The sequence below is a fragment of the Callorhinchus milii genome, unplaced genomic scaffold (assembly GCF_018977255.1).
Source record: "Callorhinchus milii isolate IMCB2004 unplaced genomic scaffold, IMCB_Cmil_1.0 Scaffold3, whole genome shotgun sequence".
NCBI classification, from domain to species: Eukaryota; Metazoa; Chordata; class Chondrichthyes; order Chimaeriformes; family Callorhinchidae; genus Callorhinchus; species Callorhinchus milii.
The window spans coordinates 53,775,417-53,795,022 of record NW_024704744.1 but is presented as its reverse complement, the minus strand read 5'-3'; the positions used below and the strand labels follow the sequence as shown (position 1 = coordinate 53,795,022).

The 19,606-nt window shown below is 45.9% G+C and overlaps 2 protein-coding genes across 2 annotated transcripts in view; both read left to right on the top strand.

The window, feature by feature from the left end:
• The first annotated feature begins 10,335 nt into the window (after positions 1 to 10,335).
• On the top strand, positions 10,336 to 10,651 carry LOC121848577 (mitoregulin-like). Its single transcript, XM_042333509.1, has one exon. The coding sequence runs from the start codon at positions 10,479 to 10,481 to the stop codon at positions 10,647 to 10,649; it is 171 nt and encodes a 56-aa protein (XP_042189443.1). The 5' UTR covers positions 10,336 to 10,478; the 3' UTR covers positions 10,650 to 10,651.
• A 5,043-nt stretch (positions 10,652 to 15,694) lies between these two features.
• Positions 15,695 to 19,606, top strand: part of nphp1 (nephronophthisis 1) — a 29,236-nt gene continuing 25,324 nt past the window's right edge. The window contains exons 1-3 of the mRNA XM_042333503.1: positions 15,695 to 15,937; positions 17,907 to 17,983; positions 19,500 to 19,560. Coding sequence (XP_042189437.1) covers positions 15,872 to 15,937; positions 17,907 to 17,983; positions 19,500 to 19,560 — 204 coding nt within the window. The 5' untranslated portion in view covers positions 15,695 to 15,871. The remainder of the gene's footprint in view (positions 15,938 to 17,906; positions 17,984 to 19,499; positions 19,561 to 19,606) is intronic.

Below are 19,606 nucleotides of genomic sequence, written 5' to 3'. Positions count from 1 at the left end.
GGTCTGCGCCGCTACAGCCTTCACCCCCTTCACCGCGGAAACAGCAGAGCAAAGCACCACCTCCCGCCGGCTATACCCCCCACACACACACACACACACACACACACACACAGCCCGGAGCAGTGTCTGAGCCGCTGCACACAGCAGAGACAGTAAAGCTCAGCTCATGTCTCCAGACTGACAGCCTCTCTCTCACTCTCTGTGTCTCAGTCTGTGCTCCGGGGTCGGCAACAACACCTCCACCTGAGCCCTCAGCCTCTCCGGCTGCTGACCCGCCTCTCCTCACCCTCTGTTTCTAATTTGAAGCCATGACTTTTTTTTTTACCCCCCACTCCCCCCCACCATCATGTGACAGAAGAAAAACTAGAAATGGGAACACAGGCGGTGCTGCCAAACGTTTTATTGGCACTTAATTATGTATTATCCCAACTTGTGTGTATATATATCTATATATATATATAAGAGGGAGGGGTTCACATCCTAATCCAGTGTAAACTCATTGCCGAGCATAGGAATGAGTAGGACCAAGAAAGACTGTTGCACTCCAAAGTTTTTTTTCCCCCCTCCCCCCCCGCCACCAAAAAAAAAATGACTCAAATCTCTCAAACTCTTCAGGCAATTTGTTTGCTGCCTAATTCCAACCCGAATTTGCAGGCACAATCTGCCCGGCTGTTAGTCGACCTTATTCTACGTAAACCGGTTCAATCGAAACTCACCGTTCACCTGATCGTTCCATCTCGGGAGATGATATCGCAGGACATCAAGTTGAAGTTGATCCTGTCTAACACTTCAGTTCTTTGTCACACATGCTAAAGTATTACATTATTTATATTACACCTCATCGGGGCGTCTCAAAGTACTTCACAGATTTGTTTTACTGTGAATTGCGGTGACTGCATGTATGTCGAATGCACTAAGAGATAAATCGCACCTTTGCTGAACGAATGCTTTGGGTTTGGAGTGGGGTTTTTTTTTAAGTTAAAAAAGTATGATAGAAAAACGCGGAGAAATCAGAATGAGATACAGCGATGTTAAAAGGAATTTAAAATGCAATATTTAGAAACCAGGTTAACAGGGATAATTGCTACTTCCAGTTTGTGATTCAAATGTTGATGTTCATTTCTTTGGGATGTCATTTTGAATCCCCCAAAGTTACAAGTATATATCTTGGAAGTAGCAAAGATTGGAGTCCAGTGAATTTTCTCCAGTAAAGTTTATTTGTAACCTTAGAAATCCTTTAAAATCTAAATTCCTAGGTGACTGGCTGTAGAAATCTCCAGGAATTGTTTGATTATATTCAGATTTCCTTCCTCCTTCCCCCAAAGTGAGGATCTAAGCTATCAGACAGGAATGAACTCTACTTTTCTCCTCTGGGAATGTCAGCAGCCATTTTGGTAGTTCTGCATTCTAGGCTTATCCTGGGTTCTCTTCCACTCACCCTCCTGTCCCAGTGGTATCCAAACTGGTTGCCACAATCACATCAAGTAACCAGGATTTGACTTTCTTGCGATGTGTACTGGAATCAAAAGCAGATGTTTCTGTCTGGTTTCAGCCTCCATTAACATTTCTCATATTGATAGCAGATGTATTACTGAGAGGTTGAGGGGCCCACATTTGGGGCAAATAAACACAGTCAAACTACCCATCTTAGAGCTACCTTTGATAGATTTTCAGTCTGTACTCTGTTGTATCAGGGTGGCTCAGTTGGTATCTTCGACCGCGCCTATGGTCACTTTTCCCCTCCCTCTGGCTCAGCTTCGGGCTCTGCCATTCTTAAGCACTCCAAGATGCCACTCGGTGTGGAGGGCGCGATATAAATGCAAGTTGTTGTTGTATCACTCTTGCCTCTAGGTCACAAATTTGTGGGCTCAAGACCCACATTGACACTTGAGCCCATAATCTAAGCTGACTAGCGCTGGGTTAGTGTTGGTGAAAATGCTGCTTTCAAATGAGATATTAAACCAAGGTCTTTTCTGCCTATTCAGGAGGACATTACAGATCCCAAGACACCATGTGAAAACAGAAGGGAGTTTCTCCCAGTGTCCTGGGCAAGAATCCTCTAGATAGTGGGGCACTGACACCCTGCCCCTCTACCCAAGACCCCCAATGCTCTCCCCCCACCCTTCCCAACCCTCTCGCCAACCCCCAACCCTCTCCCCAACCTTCCTCATGAGTCCTGTACTGTAGTGGTTGGATCACTCGCCTCGCAAGCAAAAGCACCTAGGTTCGATTCCCGGGCAGGGCGACACCTTAGGCAAGTTTTGTTATTCCACAAACACGCACACCTCTGTTTACCCAGCAGTAAGTAGGAACCCGCTTGTTAGTCGATTTGTAGATCACTTTCCAGTGGTAATAATCCCTCCAAATTTATTGGTTGATATAGTCACTCAATCTATGACTATTTGTGGAACATTGTTGTGTGCAATTGGTTGCCAAGTTTCGCCCACGAAACACACAGTCACTACACTTTACAGTGTATCCTGTGAAGCGCTTTGAGATGTCTCAATGATGTGATAAGGTGCTATATCAAATGCAAGGATTATTATTATTAATATAAATTGATCAGTCACACCATGGTTGTTTATGAGACTTTTTGTGCAAAATGACTATGCATTACCTACAAAAAATAATAATCAATGTAAAGCTTCCTGAGGTGTTAAGATTGTCTTGTTTGCAGAATAATGAACTGATCTACATGATTGTGAACAAATGACAATGCTGTGATCCATTGTTAAATGAATGGAAGAGGGAAACTCACTTGTGCTTCCTTTGGAAGTGCATCAGATTGCTGTGGAAATCGTGTACTCACTCTCTGAGTTGAACTCCTCCTTGGAATTGACAATGCAATAGTTTACTTGCTGAACTGATCTCTCATACATGCACAAAAGGAATTTGCACTCAAAGTTGACTCTTTGGCCTCTATAAATGTAAAATTACTTAGGATTGTCTGTAGACTTAAATACTGCTTATGCCCCCACTTTTTGGAATGTTATCAAAAATCCCTTCATCTTGCTCCTTCTCGCTTTGCTTTCAAAAACTTCTATAAAAATCAACTTTTTGTATTTGGTCAACATTCTCTAATTTCCCCCTCCTTTCCTTCCTGCTTGGTGACTACTGTAATGTACTTTGTGATATTGATCATACGTGAAAAGCAAATTATCATTGTTGCCAAGATTCGGTTTCAGGGTCAGATAAGGAACAGCTTGGACATTCAATAACCTGTCATTCTGCTGGACAAGAGATTGCTAGAGTTCTCCTAATAGAACCTGGAGGAAATAAAGTGATTTTAATAATCTTAAAATCCTTTCTCTTGAAATTCATCAACCTGCAAGTAAGTGTTGCCAATCTAACCTTAGTTTCCCACAGACATCAACAAGAAAATAAAATCCTTCACTCAAAACTCAGGAGGCTTCTCTTTAAATGCCTGGATGTTGACATGAAATAACTTAATCTTCAGGGTCAGGGTGAAAATCTGTAAAGGTTTGTACTAATAAAATGTTATCTGTTGTGTCCATAGGTACGACAACAACAACAACAACAAGATTCCATTTATTGAGCGCCTTTCACGTCGGGAGGACATCCCAAGGCGCTGTACAGTTAGGTCAGGACCTGAGCAGGGGGGAAATGGTCAGGGTGAGGGGAGGGAAGGGAGGGAGCGAGGAGGGGGTAGAGAGTCGAGAGGGGAGCTGAAGGCACGGTCAAAGAGAAAGGTCTTGAGACCGGCCATACTACACCATACTTTATGAAAAATTCTTTAGTCCTGAACTATCTCTAGCTTATATTTAGCTTGGGAATTCTACCAGTGCATATTATGCAATAATTACAGACTTTGACTCATTATTGGTTTCTTAGAAGAGCATTTGTTATATGATTCTTTTGTGTCACTCAGGTGATATTTACAGCACAGTACATAAAGATACTTAGTCATCTGTGAAGCCCATGTTATCACCTTTACCAACAACCTAGGATGTCTTTCCGACTTGAAAGGAGCTACACAAGTGTATTTTGTTGTTGTTACTATACAGTGAAGAGTTTGTATGTATGTTTAGGCAGGTGCACTGTATATTTTTTATTGTTGCATTTTCCATGAACCAACACCCTAGTATTACAACAACATAACTTATATGTGATTTTCTCATGAAAGCACACCAGTTTAGAAACAAAATCTTTTTAACCATCTACAGCCAACTTTACAGCAGTGGTACAGCACCAGGGATTAACAGGGATATCCAGGGATGTTGATGAACAATACGTTCTTGACTGTTTTGTAGAAGGAGATGAATGGCCTGTGCTAACCATGATCACTGAAGAGGTTTCAATGGTTTAAGGGTTAAACACATGTGTCTTCAGTTTCCCCTAAAGCGCTGAACTTTTTTTTCAGTTAAGACTTTGTAATCAAACTCCAAGTCTACAGGGGTCACTTGTCATTTTGTCTGTGTTCTTATGCTTATCCATATGTTTTTAGTTTCATGAATGGTATTACAGGCTTGATTTTGTTGTGCTTATGCTTTTGTTGACCACTCTATCCTCCTTCACCGCCTCTCCTCTCACCTTAACCTTCATGGTTTGTTCTTGACTGGTTCAGATCCTACCTTTCACACCGTCTCCAGTTTGTCTCCACAAACGGTTTCTCCTCCAGCCTCCGCACCATCTCTTGTGGCATTTTTCAGGGCTCTACCCTTAGTCCTCTCCTCTGCAACATGTACATACTCCCTCTTGGTATCATCATTCGCAGACATGGGATCAGCTTCCACATCAATAAGACCGAGACCCTCCTGATTGGCTCCCATCAATGCCTCCACACCTCAGGCTCTGACAACATCTAGGGATGCACACTTCAACTCAATGAGCCAGTCCAGAATCTTCGAGTCTTGTTTGATCCTCAACTGTCCTTTCTACCCCATATCCCTGCCATGACTCACTCTGCTTTCCTCCACCTCCGCAACATTGCCGGTTCTGCCATTGCCTCACCGCTCAGGCCGCCGAAACCCTCATTCACGCATTCATCATATCTAGATCGACTAAGTCAACTGCCTGCTTGCCGACCTTCCCAACTCTTCTCTCAACAAGCTGCAGATCATCCAGAACTCTGCAGCTCATATTCTCTCCCGCACCAGGTTCCATGGCCCTATCACCTCCACCCTCGCCCGGCTCCAAAGGCTCCTTATCCACCAGAGATTAGAATTCAAGATCCTCACCTTCAAAGCCTTCCATGGCCTTGCTCCTTCCTACCTCTGTGACCTGCTAACACCATACCAACCTCCGCTCTCTCTGCTGCAGCCTGCTTCACATCCCCAAACCCCTCGCCTTCAGCACCTTCAGCCACCCCTACCCTCCACTCCTCCTGATGCCAAGCCTTGGGTCATAATTTCTGACTGTCCAGCATCTTGGGACGTACTCCTAACGTGATAGGCACTATACAAATATAATTTGTTGTTGTTGTTTTACTGACAGTGGAGAGCAGCCAAGATTATGTTGATTCTGTGAATAAAAAAAGTTTCATGACAACTTCTCCATACAATCTAGAGGATCGTATGGAGAATCTCTTGTAAGCAGTTTCTAACTTCTCATAACATATACTTAATTGTGGGGACAAATGAATATTCTATTTTTTAGCTTGAACAGAGACTTTTTTCCAGTCAGCTGGGTGTCAGGCTCCGCCACTGTTAAGTGCGCTGAGACACTACCCTGCGTGAAGGGCACTATATAAGTGCAAGTTGTTTATGTTGTGTCAGGCAGGGTGTTACTCATTTCAATGCTTAAGAATATCTATACAAACTAAAAATATGTATGCCACCTGCATGTCAAAATTCCCCAAGGGCGCAGAGTACTGTGAAATATTTTACTGTGATGAGGCACTATATCAAATGATTATTTGATTGATCTCAGACAGGGAATCAGTAGGGTGTGTCCTAAATTGGTTCAATGCTGAGGCCCAAGGAAACAATGTTTTGGTTGTTCTTTTGTATGTGTACTAATTTATTATGTATATATTATCTATTACACCTTGATCAAACTGAAACAAATATTTAAATAGCTTAAGACCAGGCACCTACAAAGATTTATCTAGATTGTACTGGACAGGAAACAGGTGTTTATATTCCATATGAGGATATATTCGCTCTTTACCCCCTCCCTTATCTTCCTATACCCTTGTCACTCATGTGTATATGTAGCTTCTTCCCCGTAAATACATCTATACCAGCGTTTCTGAAATGAGGTTACAGCAGCCCCCCAGTGTGTGTACTGTGTGAAGCGTAGCGCATCCCAGTACTTGTAGTTTGAGTGGGTGTTGGACCCATTGCTGTGGAGGGGGTGCCTGGACTGCAGCTCTCAGGGAGCGTAATTAGGACGGAAAGGTGGCTGGCTAGGCATGTGCATGCTTTCTCCCTCTCCATCTATCTCTCCTCAAGTGCCGACTGGCTCGCGAAGGGGGGAAGTAACGCAGATTACAAAAAGTCACTCGAATGCCACCAGGTTTCATTAAAAGTCACAGTTTTATGACTTGTCTCAGCAAAGCTTAAAAAATCTCCAACAGACCTAGAAAGTCATTAGCTCTAGCGACAGAATCGTTAAATTGGCAACTCTGTGAACCCCCCACACTGCGTAAGGTGTGCAGCTGTCATTGACCGGCTTTAGCACCAACAAAGTGCCGTGCCATGTCATCGCTTTTAACTGCAAAGCCGATTACAACTGGACCGACAATTCTGGTCCCTTATTCGCTTAGATTGCAATAATCACCTGCAAATTTGATTTAAAGTTTACAGTTGCGGTGCAGCAATGTCATTCTTGTCTATGTCTGTGCATCCCTGATGGTAAGGAAGGGTATAGTAAAGGATTGAGGCCTATCTCAGTGGTTTCACTGGTCATCGCTATGCAGAATTTGTCAGCCAACCTCTTACATTTCTTCCGTATATCAAGAAAGGGAACGTACACTATGGACAAGGCATTTGTTCAAAGACGAATGCAGTTTGGGATGCAGTTGTTAATGGCACTACCCCCTGTATCTACTGAAGTATTCACCTTTTCTTAACACAATTCTCAAATGGTTTTCATTTAATGTGCTGTTCTAATTTTGTTACTGTCTGTGCAAGGCTTTGTGCAAAAAAGTGTTTTTTCAAATGTAGCTTGTACAATGTAAATGTACAAAAATAAATGAAAACCTTTTGAGATGTCTATATTTCCTTTATTTTTCATAGGATCAACTAAGTATTTTTTGGAAAATCTAACACTGCGGCCACCAGTAATTGCTGGTGGGGACACACGGAGCCCACCCAAAATCTGTCTGATAATCACTGATCTCCTATTGGATTCAATCACGGTTTCGGGCAGTAAGTTCCACATCTCACAATTCTGTGTGAAGCAGCTACTCTAAATTCTATCTTAGATCCCCTCATCATTATCTTATACTTCTCATCCCTCTCCCCTCTTCCAAGCCCTCCACCATTTTTTTCAGCCCCTGAGTCCCTCACAAATGCCCTCGCTTCCTCGGACCTCCTCTCGCTCTGGCCCTCCACCCACAGCAATCCTGATGCAGGCATCAAGCTGCTGAATGACTCTCTCCACAACCTTTAATTCCCGGGCTCCCCTGAAATCCAGGGCTGTTTCCAAATCCACCCGCTCCCCCTGACACAACAGTCATCTCCGCTCCCTCAAAACATCCCCGGAAAAGAAATCCGCCAATTGACTAACAACCGGGTACTACTTACTGCCAGGTAAACAGAGGCGTGTGGAGTAAGGAAACTTGGCCAACATTTCACTCTGCCGTGAATGGAACCCAGGTCTCTCACTTGCGAGGCGAGTGCTCTAACCTCTGAACTACAGGACTAAATATCTGGAATATTAACAGTATCAGGTCTTTCGGTTGGATAAGAGAGGTAAGAAATGAAAGAAAGACACATGAAACAAGTGCATACTGAAGCAGCAATTACATGGCCCAATGAAGTAGGTTATTTCCAGCTGTCAAATTCAATTCAACTTCAATTAATACTTACAAAAAACAAAAAAGCAGAACCAAGGCATACAAATCATGCAAAAATATTATTATATAAAGAAATTAGGAAAATTACATCTAAAAATTGTGACCACTTCAAATGGCTGCTCTTAGGGTATTTTAATATGTTAATACCCCATCCTTTAATTTCATCCGTTCTCTCGCCTTCCTTCACGATCTGCCTTAAGATATCTGCCTTCCTCTTTGATCGCATTTTCAGCCATGTTTCTCCTCTCCCCACTTCGGGTGCAAACCTTAAAACGTCCATCTCCTTGGGACATCCTCCTGACGTGAAGAGTGCTATATAAATATAAATTTGTATTATTGTAGAACTTGAGCAAGGTATAATATGTAGATAATAGGTATAATAAATTAGTACATATTCCAAAGAACAGCAAAACAACCAAATCACTGCAAAAGTATTATTAGAATAGCACAAGTAAAAACAAATGTAGGAAAATTACATTTCAAAAATGTGACCACCTCAGGTGGCTGCTCTTGGGCTATTTTAATAATAATTTCTGGAGGCTTTGATCAGGATATAACACAATAGCTAGAGATGCTTAAAGACATGGGTTGGTGTGTTCAACAAACTGAATTGGTTGCAATGTTTCAGTCTATCCAGTGTTTGGGATTTGAGAGTTCAGTCAGGCTTTTTCACTTGCAAAGTGGGGATGGGTACAGTGGTTGGGGGCTGGCAATGAGCACTGGGTTGGGAGGGCAATGAGCACTGGGTTGGGAGGGGGGCAATGCAAGCTGGGTTGGGAGGGGGTGGGCAATGCAAGCTGGGTTGGGAGGGGGCAATGCAAGCTGGGTTGGGAGGGGGTGGCAATGTGATTTGCATTGGGAGGGGGCAATGTGATCTGGGTTGGGGGGCAATGTGAGCTGGGTTGGGGTGGGGGCCAATGTGAGCTGGTTTGGGGGGGCAGTGTGAGCTGGTTGTGGGGGGGGGGCAGTGAGAGCTGGTTGGGGGTGGCAGTGTGAGCTGGTTGGTGTGGGGGCAGTGTGAGCTGGTTGGGGGGGGGGGGGCAGTGTGAGCTGGTGGGGGGGGGGGGGCAGTGTGAGCTGGTTGGGGGGGGGGCAGTGTGAGCTGTTTGGGGGAGATGCAGTGTGAGCTGTTTGGGGGGGGACAGTGTGAGCTGTTTGGGGGGCAGTGAGCTGTTTGGGGGGGCAGTGTGAGCTGTTTGGGGGGGCAGTGTGAGCTGTTTGGGGGGGGCAGTGTGAGCTGGCTTGGGGGGGGCAGTGTGAGCTGGTTGGTGGGGGGGGCAGTGTGAGCTGTTTGGGGGGGGCAGTGTGAGCTGTTTGGGGGGGCAGTGAGCTGTTTGGGGGGCAGTGTGAGCTGTTGGGGGGGCAGTGTGAGCTGTTTGGGGGGGGCAGTGTGAGCTGGCTTGGGGGGGGCAGTGTGAGCTGTTGGGGGGCAGTGTGAGCTGTTTGGGGGGGGCAGTGTGAGGTGGATGTTTTGGGGGGGCAGTGTGAGCTGGTGGGGGGGGGCAGTGTGAGCTGTGGGGGGTGGGGGCAGTGTGAGCTGGTGGGGGGGGCAGTGTGAGCTGGTGGGGGGTCAGTGTGAGCTGGTGGGTGTGTTGGGGGGGCAGTGTGAGCTGGTGGGGGGGGGCTGTGAGTTGTGGGGGGGGGGGCGGTGTGAGCTGGTGGGGGGGGCAGTGTGAGCTGGTGGGGGGTCAGTGTGAGCTGGTGGGTGTGAGGGTGAGTGTGAGCTGGTGGGGGGCGGTGTGAGCTGGTGGGTGTGTTGGGGGGCAGTGTGAGCTGGTGGGGGGGGCAGTGTGAGCTGGTGGGGGGGGGGCAGTGTGAGCTGGTGGGTGTGGGGGGGGCAGTGTGAGCTGGTGGGGGGGGGGCGGTGTGAGTTGGTGGGGGGGGGGGCGGTGTGAGCTGGTGGGGGGGGCAGTGTGAGCTGGTGGGGGGGGCAGTGTGAGGTGGTGGGGGGGGGCAGTGTGAGCTGGTGGGGGGGGCAGTGTGAGCTGGTGGGGGGGGGGCAGTGTGAGTTGGTGGGGGGGGGGGGGGCAGTGTGAGCTGGTGGGGGGGGGGCAGTGTGAGCTGGTGGGGGGGCAGTGTGAGCTGGTGGGGGGGGGCAGTGTGAGCTGGTGGGGGGGGGGCAGTGTGAGCTGGTGGGGGGGGCAGTGTGAGCTGGTGGGGGGGGGGCAGTGTGAGCTGGTGGGGGGGCAGTGTGAGCTGGTGGGGGGGGGCAGTGTGAGCTGGTGGGGGGGCAGTGTGAGCTGGTGGGGGGGGGGCAGTGTGAGCTGGTGGGGGGGGGGCAGTGTGAGCTGGTGGGGGGGGCAGTGTGAGCTGGTGGGGGGGGGGCGGTGTGAGCTGGTGGGGGGGGGGGGCAGTGGCTGCAGTGTGAGCCCTGTGGGCGGGTGTGTGAGGGTGTCGGGTGTTTCCGCGCGCGGTTCGGTTTTGAATTTAAACGCGGACAGTGGGGGTCGGTTTGGCTGTTGAACCGTCTCCTCAGTGTGTGGCCCTGAGGGGGAAAATGGCCGAAGTGTCGGAGCGGACGCTCCAGGTCGCCATCCTCGTCTCGTTCACCTCGGGAGTGCTGGTGGGCTGGGAGGCCAGCAGGCTGAGGAGGAAGTTCCTGGCCTGGAGGCGGAGGCGGCTCCGGGCCCGACTGGCCGACACTCAGAAGAAACTCGACTTGGCTTAGAAGGGAAGGGACGGGAAGCAGCGCGTGATGGCGGGTGAGGCCCTCGGGGACGGGATCCCCACCGGATTCCCAAGAGAAACGCAGAGCTTTCGTTTGGAAGGAATGAGGACTCCCAACTGCCGCCCCGAAGCCCTCTTTTCTCTAACATATATATATATATGTTATATATATATATAAAACCCCTCACACTTAACATGTCCACCAGCCCTGTGCAGGTCAGGAGAACCACAGTGCCTCACATGACTGACTGACTGACTGGAAGTGGAGAAACAGTGTGTGTTTTGTAGGTCAGACCCCACAGCCACAGGTTATTATTCACACACACACACACACACTATATATACAGTGCAGCAACAAAGTGCTTAACAAGTCCATGTTTGTAATGCCACTTTGTTCTTGATCAGCCAGGCGTCTGACACGGGCGGAAACCGATTTGGTGTCTGCATGTCGCCTGCACAATCGATATATAATAATATATTATATATAATATATAATAATATTTAATGGTGTAATCAATATATCTGATATGTAATGTCCTGGAATAGAGTGCGCGCTCTCTCCGCTCACCTCATTCTGCAGAGTATTTGGTCCATGAGACAGGGTTTGGGGGTATACCAGACTTATGTTTCGTTATTTCTGGAGTTTAACGAACTAAAACCGCATAGCTTGCCATTGCGATCACGGTCATTGAGCAATGCTTGTCCAGCTAGGTCCACCCTCCCTGTTAGGCATTTGGGTTGCAGGCTTAATGAGCTGAGTGGAAAAAGTCCTTGCGCGACCCCCCCCCCCCCCCTCCAGTTATTCTATGATTCTGTTGTACAGAATAACTGAAGATATTTTGTCTTCAAAAAAAGATTTTCGTCAATGAACATGGTTTACAACTTTTATTTCAAAACAAAATTAATAATTCTTCCTATTTTGTGCAACTTACCAAATTCCAGTCATTTATTGTTTTGATGTTGCTTTTCATTCTCTAGGACTGTGAGGATACCAAAGAAGCTACAACAACAATTTGCACTTATATGGCGCCCTTCACACAGGATAGCGTCCCAGAGCACTTGGGTAGGTCCCAAGTTGCTATCAATTAATGACATTCATCAAGGGAAGAGCCTGGCTTTACTATATATGAAACAAGGCAAAGGACTGCTCCAGTTTACAACTTGCAACCTTTGTGATGCACAACTACAAAACTCTTGCTGCTCCAGATCCTATGCAGTTCATATGTTCTTCTGTAGAAAATTTATACAGCTTGAATGAAAATGTATGCACTTTGCCAAAACAAATTCTAGTACAAAGATGATGGGAATATTAGGGCAATTCTTAAACTGTAAGTGTATCCCTGAACTCCAGGATTACTGACGTCCTGACCGACTGCCTGTCCGACATCAAGTCCTGGATGTGGGCCAACTTTCTCCAGCTCAACATCAGCAAGACCGAGGCCCTCCTGATTGGCTCGCGCCAGCGCCTCCGCACCTCAGGCATTGGCAGCATCAGCCTCCACAGCTGCATACTCAACCTCACTAAGCCAGTCAGGAACCTGGGTGTCTTGTTTGACCCTGAACTGTCCTTTCTCCCCCACCTCCGTGCCATGACCGGCACTACCTACCGCCACCTCCGCAACATTGGCAGACTCTGCCACTGCCTCACCCCTCAGGCTGCCAAAACCCTCACCCACACATTCGTCACCTCAAGGCTTGATTACGGGAACTCCCTCCTCATCGGACTTCCGAACTCTTCCCTTCACAAGCTGCAGATCATCCAAAACTCTGCAGCTCTTGTACTTTCTCACGTACCAGGCTCCGTGACCCCATTACTCCCACCCTCGCCTGACTATTGGCTCCCCATCCCTCAGAGGATCGAGTTCAAGATCCTCGTCCTCACCTTTAAGGCCATCTATGGCCTTGCCCCCTCCTACCTCTCTGATCTGCTGCTTCCCTACCAACCTGCCTGCTCCCTCAGCTCATCAGGCTCTAGCCTGCTCCATGTCTCCCGCCCGACCCACCCTACCATCGGTGGCCGGGCTTTCAGCCTCTGCCCCCACACTCTGGAACTCCATCCCACGGTCCCTTCGCCTCGCTTCCTCCCTTGCATCTTTCAAGGCTGGACTCAAGACCCTTCTCTTCGACCATGCCTTTGGTCTCCCTCCCACCTCTCTGCCTTCCCTCACCCCTACACCACCCCTCCCCCATGCTCGGGCCCCGACATCTGACTGTTCAGCGCTTTGGGATGTCCTCCCGACGTGAAAGGCGCTCTAAAAATGTAATTTTGTTGTTGTATGTCCCTGGATGAGTCTCATTTTTTTCCTTTTAAACCTGTAGAGTTCACAACAATTTTGCAGCTAAAAAGGATGAATGCAGAGAAGCATTGTTATGGAATTATTTGGAAAAGATAATCAATTTTAAGCTAATTTTTGGATGCAATCTTAAAACATAATTACCTGGAACTCTTCAGGGCTAAATACTTACCACTATATTAAGTTTCCCCTTTAAGCACTGAATGTTTTAGGTGAGCATTGGAAATGTGGCTTCAGATATACTTAGGAAAATTTTGAATTTTGTTTTAAACTTGATATTTTTCCAGTTATGTTATCTCTCCCACAATCTGAAGTATTTTGCGCTGATAATCCAAATTAATTGAATCCTTGCATTTGATATAGCTCCTTATCACATATTTCAAATGCCTCAAAGTGGTTCACAGAATGTTACTATAAAATCACGTGACTGTATTTGTAGACAAATGTGGCAGCCGATTTGCACAAACAAACAGCCATGAAGTGAATGAACAAATGTATCTGGAGTATTGTTAATCAGGAAAATGGTGGAAGCTAAGCCCTATCTGCTTCTCTTGTTGTTTTGAATGGAGACATTGGTGTATTCCTATTACCTATACTAATACAATATCAAAAACTAAAGTTATTGTCTACAGAAATTCTAATCTGGATGCAAGTGTATCCAAGCTGTGGGAAGAAAGTCCATTTGTCTAGATTTACTCAGCATTTTAGAGCATTTGGATTTTGTAGATTCTTAAATCCAACCTTACATTAGAAGCTGATTTTCTGTGAGTTTTTTTAAGAAATACTGAACACCAATTTCAAACTCGAATTCAACAAGTTGCAAAATTTTTGCAAACTCTGAAATGCTATATAAATTAGACCTCGGTGGAACTTCTCCTCACTAATGCTGAATTGAAATGCTAACCCAAGAAGTAGTATGTTTTATTCTATTCTATGTGCTATGATGCTGGCAGATCTTTTGGAGCCTATTGCGTTTGTACCAATTACTATACGATTCTACAGGCAATTGATGTAGCGCTGTATCACTTCGAAATGTCTCGAATTGCTTTACAGACTACTTCCATAAAGTTCAGTAGGCAAACCTGCAGTCAATTTGCACAGCAATTACTATTGAGTACCTTAATACTGGTGGTGGACTGGTGTGAAATTCCACTTTATTTGGAATTCACCACTGTACAAGATGTTATTTGGGCAAATGTAGAACAATGGAGAAAAGAGAAGAAATGGTATATCTCTGAGGTGTTTCTAAATACAGTATGGTCATCTGTCATCATTACTGTATCTTAACTAATAAAGTTGGGTCATTTGTACTTGTACAATTATTTGTTTTTTGCCCCATCAGTATAATTTGTACATCCAATAGATCAAGTAATGCCTTGCCACTTTGTTTTTACAACTAGGAATTACAACTTTCTAATGACTCAAATGAGTGGAAATATGGCAAGCAGTCCCAGAATCATACAATGTTTGGCCCATTGTGCCTATGACAGTGCTAGGCTCCTTCGCTGGCGCTGTCTACTCCTGTAATAACCATCTCATGATTAACCCTTTCAATTGTGAAGTTTAAAAATACTGATCTTTCAAACAAAAGTTTATTTTCTCCTTGGTTTACAGACTTTATTTTCAATGCATGCATTTTCAATTCTTATCTATTTACTGGTCTGAGGTTGGAATTGAAGTCTTGTATTCCAAGAAATGATAAAGAAACCAATGCCATTTGTACGTAACTAACCTGATTGAAAGACTGTACAAGTCTCTCAGGCAACACTTGCAAACTCTGAAATAGTTGGCTTTTTTTTATGTGCGTGAATACAGTAATAGCATTTTAAGATATGGATGGCATGTCAACCCAATTCCAACCTTTTACTTTAAAAAATAAAAAATTTCAGACAAAGACCCTAATGAGTGAAAATAAAGTACAAAGTGTTCAGTAATTTGACATACTTAAGATTAGGTCCATATTGTACTTGATGAACGAAAGCTGACTTCATAGGTGAAAGTGGCAGATGATTTGAGCACAGAAATTTCCCACAAATAGCATAAAGTGAATGACCAATATTTACAAATATAACTCGCTGGCCAGGACCCTGGGAAAACAGTCCGCCTTTCAACTGGCTGTGGGATCTTTATAGATTCACGTGAACAGGCTGGTGGGACCTTGATTTGACATCATCTATAGGACAGCAACTCAACTCTTGTGTTCTCCCAGCACTGCACTGAAGTGTCATGAGCTCAAAGTCCCAATGTGGGACCTTTTGACTCGGGTGCCAGAGCGCCACAAAGTGAGCCAGGCTGGTTCAGGTGGAATTTTCCATTCAAGCCGTGTCATTTTAGAAACTCTGGAGACTACAGACCCGCTGACATGAGTGCAAATGGTAATAATAATCCTTGCGTTCGGCAATAGAGCCTTAAAACGATGACATGCATTCATATAGCGCACTTTGCACGAGGTCGCACCCCGAGGAGCTACGCCTTATCCCCGGACCTACATCTTATTGACTTCGTCAAGATGTTGCAAAGAGTCTCACGGGAATATACCGTTAAGAGGACTGACAGTGCATTGTGTGGACGAATGCGACGCAGCTTTGCACGCGAACAACGTCCCACAAACAGCCGCGGAGCGACTCTGAGCCACCGCCGGGACCTGCTGTCGGTCAGCTCGGTGGGGAGGCGGGGCAGTGCTCGCGCTCTCCCCGCCCTCACTTCCGGTCTGGCGGCTGTGATTGACAGCGCGGGCCGGGGGTGGGGGGGGGGGGTTGCCGTGGTGACGGCGAGGGAGGCCCTGGCAGCCCCGCAGCCTGTCCTGGCGGCTGAGGGCGGGTCACTCGATTCGCTTACGAACTAATGTGTTCCTCACTGGGGGTTTTTTTTTATATATATATATATATATATGTATCTCAACAAAAAAAGAAAATAAACGAAGGAGGCGATGACCTCCAGACGGAGAGGGCCGTTGCAGGCCGTCCAGCTGGTCACTGAGGACTTGAAGACCCAGGTATCACACACCTACCCACCTCTGAGCAGCAGTCAATCCGCTGCACTTACATCATCTCTTCCTTTCACATCTCTCCTTATATTTCTCCTTTCCCGCTGCTTCTGTTGGTCTGTATGGCAGTTGCAATTTATCTCTGATATAAACACGTTTCGATACCCCCCCACACACACACAACCCCACACCCCCACACACAGACACACAACCTCCACTCACACACCCCCCACACACCCCCCCCCACCCCCCCACACACACACAACACACACAACCCACCCCCCCCCACACACACACACAACCTCCACTCACACACCCCCCACACAACACCACAACCCCCCCCACACACACAGACACACAACCCCCCCCCACCCCCACCACACAACACCCCCCCACACACACACAGACACACACAACCCACCCCCCACACACACCCCCCCCCCCACACACACAACCTCCACTCACACACCCCCACACAACCCCCCCACACACACACAGACACACAACCCCCCCCCCCACACACACACCCCCCCCACACACACAGACACACACAACCCCCACACCCCCCAACACACCCCCCCACACACACACACACAACCTCCCCACACACACACACCCCCACACACCACACAACCCCCACAACCCCCCCCCACACACACAGACACACAACCCCCCCCACACACACCACAACCCACCCCTCCCCCCACAACACACAACCTCCACTCACACACCCCACACAACCCCCCCCCACACACACACACAACCCCCCCCCCACACACAGACACACAACCCCCACACACCCCCCCCCCCACACACACACACAACCCCCCACACACCCCACACACCCCCACACACACACACAGCCTCCACTCACACACCCCCACACAACCCCCCCCACACACACACACACAACCTCCACTCACACACCCCACACAACCCCCCCCACACACACAGACACACAACCCCCCCACACACACACCCCCCCCACACACACAGACACACACCCCCCACCCCCCCACACACACACAGACACACAACCCCCCCACCCCCCCCACCACACACAACCTCCACACACCCACACAACCCCCCCCACCACACACAACACCCACCCCCCACACACACACAGACACACCCCCACCCCCCCCACACACACCCACCAACCACTCACACATCCCCACACAACACCCCCCCCCCCCCACACACACACACACACAGACACACAACTTTGGGAGGATGAAAAGTTACGTTTTCAGTTCAGATTTCCAAATGCCAGGCTCGTTTGGAATGCATTTTCAAATGCAGTCTTAATAATAATAATAATCCTTGCATTTGATACATCACTTTTCACGTCTTCTGGACGTCTCAAAGCGCTTCACAGAATATACTGTAAAGTGAATTGACTGTATATTTGTTGACTGTATTTTTGATTCCTGCATGAAAAACATCTTAGTTTGTCATAATCTGGATTGTCATATAAAAAAATGCATCCCAATCTGGAGGGAGGGTGTATGAGTCAATATTGATCAACTAATTTTATATATATCGTGAAGTCCTGTAGCTCTGGTTAGAGCACTTGCCTTGTGAGCGAGAGACCTGGGTTTGATTCCCAGGCAAGGCGAAATGTTGGGTGTACCCTTATTCTATATGCCTCTGTTTACCAAGCAGTAAGTAGGAACCTGGTTGTTAGTCGATTGGTGGATCGCTTTTCCGGGGGTAATAATTCCTTCCAAAAAAAAACTAATAAATTGGTCACTAAATCTTGTTTGTGGGATACTGCTGGCGCAATTGTCTGCTTCGTTTTGCCCACAAAACATACAGTTAATTCACTTTACAGTATATTCTGTGAAGGTCTTTGAGACGTCCCAAAGATGTTATAAGGTGCCCTATCAAATGCAAGGATTATTATTATTTTGTACTCACTATCGTGCACACAAACTATGTTTTCTTTACATTATTTTGGATTTTTTTTCCTGTTAAGGTTGATGTTTTGTTAAAGAAAATCCAAACACCAGGAATTGCTCAGCACCCTACTAGACAACGGGAAGCTTATGAGAGGTGAGGTGCTCATTTCTTGATGAAGCAGTTTTATTGTAACAATTAAAACAAAGTTTGGCTTATTTTGAGTTATATTTGCACTTTTATCTTGCACCAGTGAAAAAAAACAAATGATTTCTACGCTTTAAAAATGTGATGGCATTTCTGTTGCTAAAGCCAGCATACTATTTTAAATACATGCAAAGTTGAATGGGATTTTCTGAAAATATACTTTTTATTTAATCATCTTCTCAATATATGGTTCAGACACTAATTATATTGAATCTTGATGCACTGCAGCCAAAGTATTATTATTCAGATTTTGATGTTAAAGGAAAATATTTAAATAAAGGGATCACATTGGAAAGTTTAAAACAAGTTGTTAGTTAATGTAAATCCAAATATAGTAATTTAATGTGCATCAGTACAAATCAAGTTCATAGTCCCATTTAAAAAAATAGCTTTAACGGTATATTTAAAAGGTTCACACATTATGATAGATACATAATGTGTACATTTGTTTTTTACTCTCTCTGAGGGTAGATAGTGACTCCGTTCTACATAAAGCTTCATAGTTCCCTTGTGAATTAGTGAATTCACTGCCTTGCCCAATAATAATAATAATAAAATAATCCTTGCATTTGGATATAGCGCTTTTCACGTCGGGTGGACGTCCCAAAGCGCTTCACAGAACACACTGTAAAGTGAATTGACTGTATATTTGTGGACGAACGCGGCAGCCAATTGCGCACAGCAATGTTCCACAAACAGTCGTAGATTGAAAATGACCAATTTATTATTGTTTTTGGTTTTTGGAGGGATTATGTCATATGTCAGATGATGAGGCTGTTCTCTAATGGGAGGAGATTTTTCCAGTAAAGGTCACTGATCAGTGACCATAGTGATTAGTGTTTGGCATGAGAACCCCGATTGGCTGGTTCAAACGTATAACATAGATAGTATGCAGAACCAGTGATAGAAATCATTCAATTTAATAATAGCCATTTGGGTTATTTATGTTCTGTATATCACACAGACTTTGGCTTACAGAAGTCATGCACAAAATATTAATTTAACTTTCTTTCATATGCTTTTCTATTTGTGTTGTAAATTAGTGCTGTTATCCCTTCCTCTCTCAGATACATAATATATATTTAGAAAAATCACATATTATGGGGGACAAAAACAGAAGTCGCTGGGAACACTCAGCAGGTCAGGCAGCATCTATGAAGAAATGCGAGTGAGTCAACGTTTCGGGTCCACGACCCTTTGACCTGACGAAGGGTCGTGGACCCAAAACATTGGCTCACTTTCCTTTCTCCATAGATGCTGCCTGACCTGCTGAGTGTTCCCAGCAACTTCTGTTTTTGTTTCAGATTTCCACCATCTGCAGTATTTTGCGTTTTGCTTATACATATTATGGGGGAATTTACAAAAAGAACAAAATATGGAATCATAATTTTGGATCATACTGTGATGCTTGTATTCGTTTTACATAATATTTATTTTTATATATATTTTGGGGTGGTGACTATAGGTGCTTGGAGTTAAAGAATTCGGTGATTGAAAACCTGGAAATTTTACATAATTTGAAGAAAGTAAGTACAATTTACTAAAATCAGTTGGAGATGTAAGTTTTTTTGG

What these genes read in the sequence shown, in the direction of transcription:
- LOC121848577 (XM_042333509.1), top strand. Translation starts at nt 10,479, where the DNA reads ATGGCCGAAGTGTCGGAGCGGACGCTCCAGGTCGCCATCCTCGTCTCG.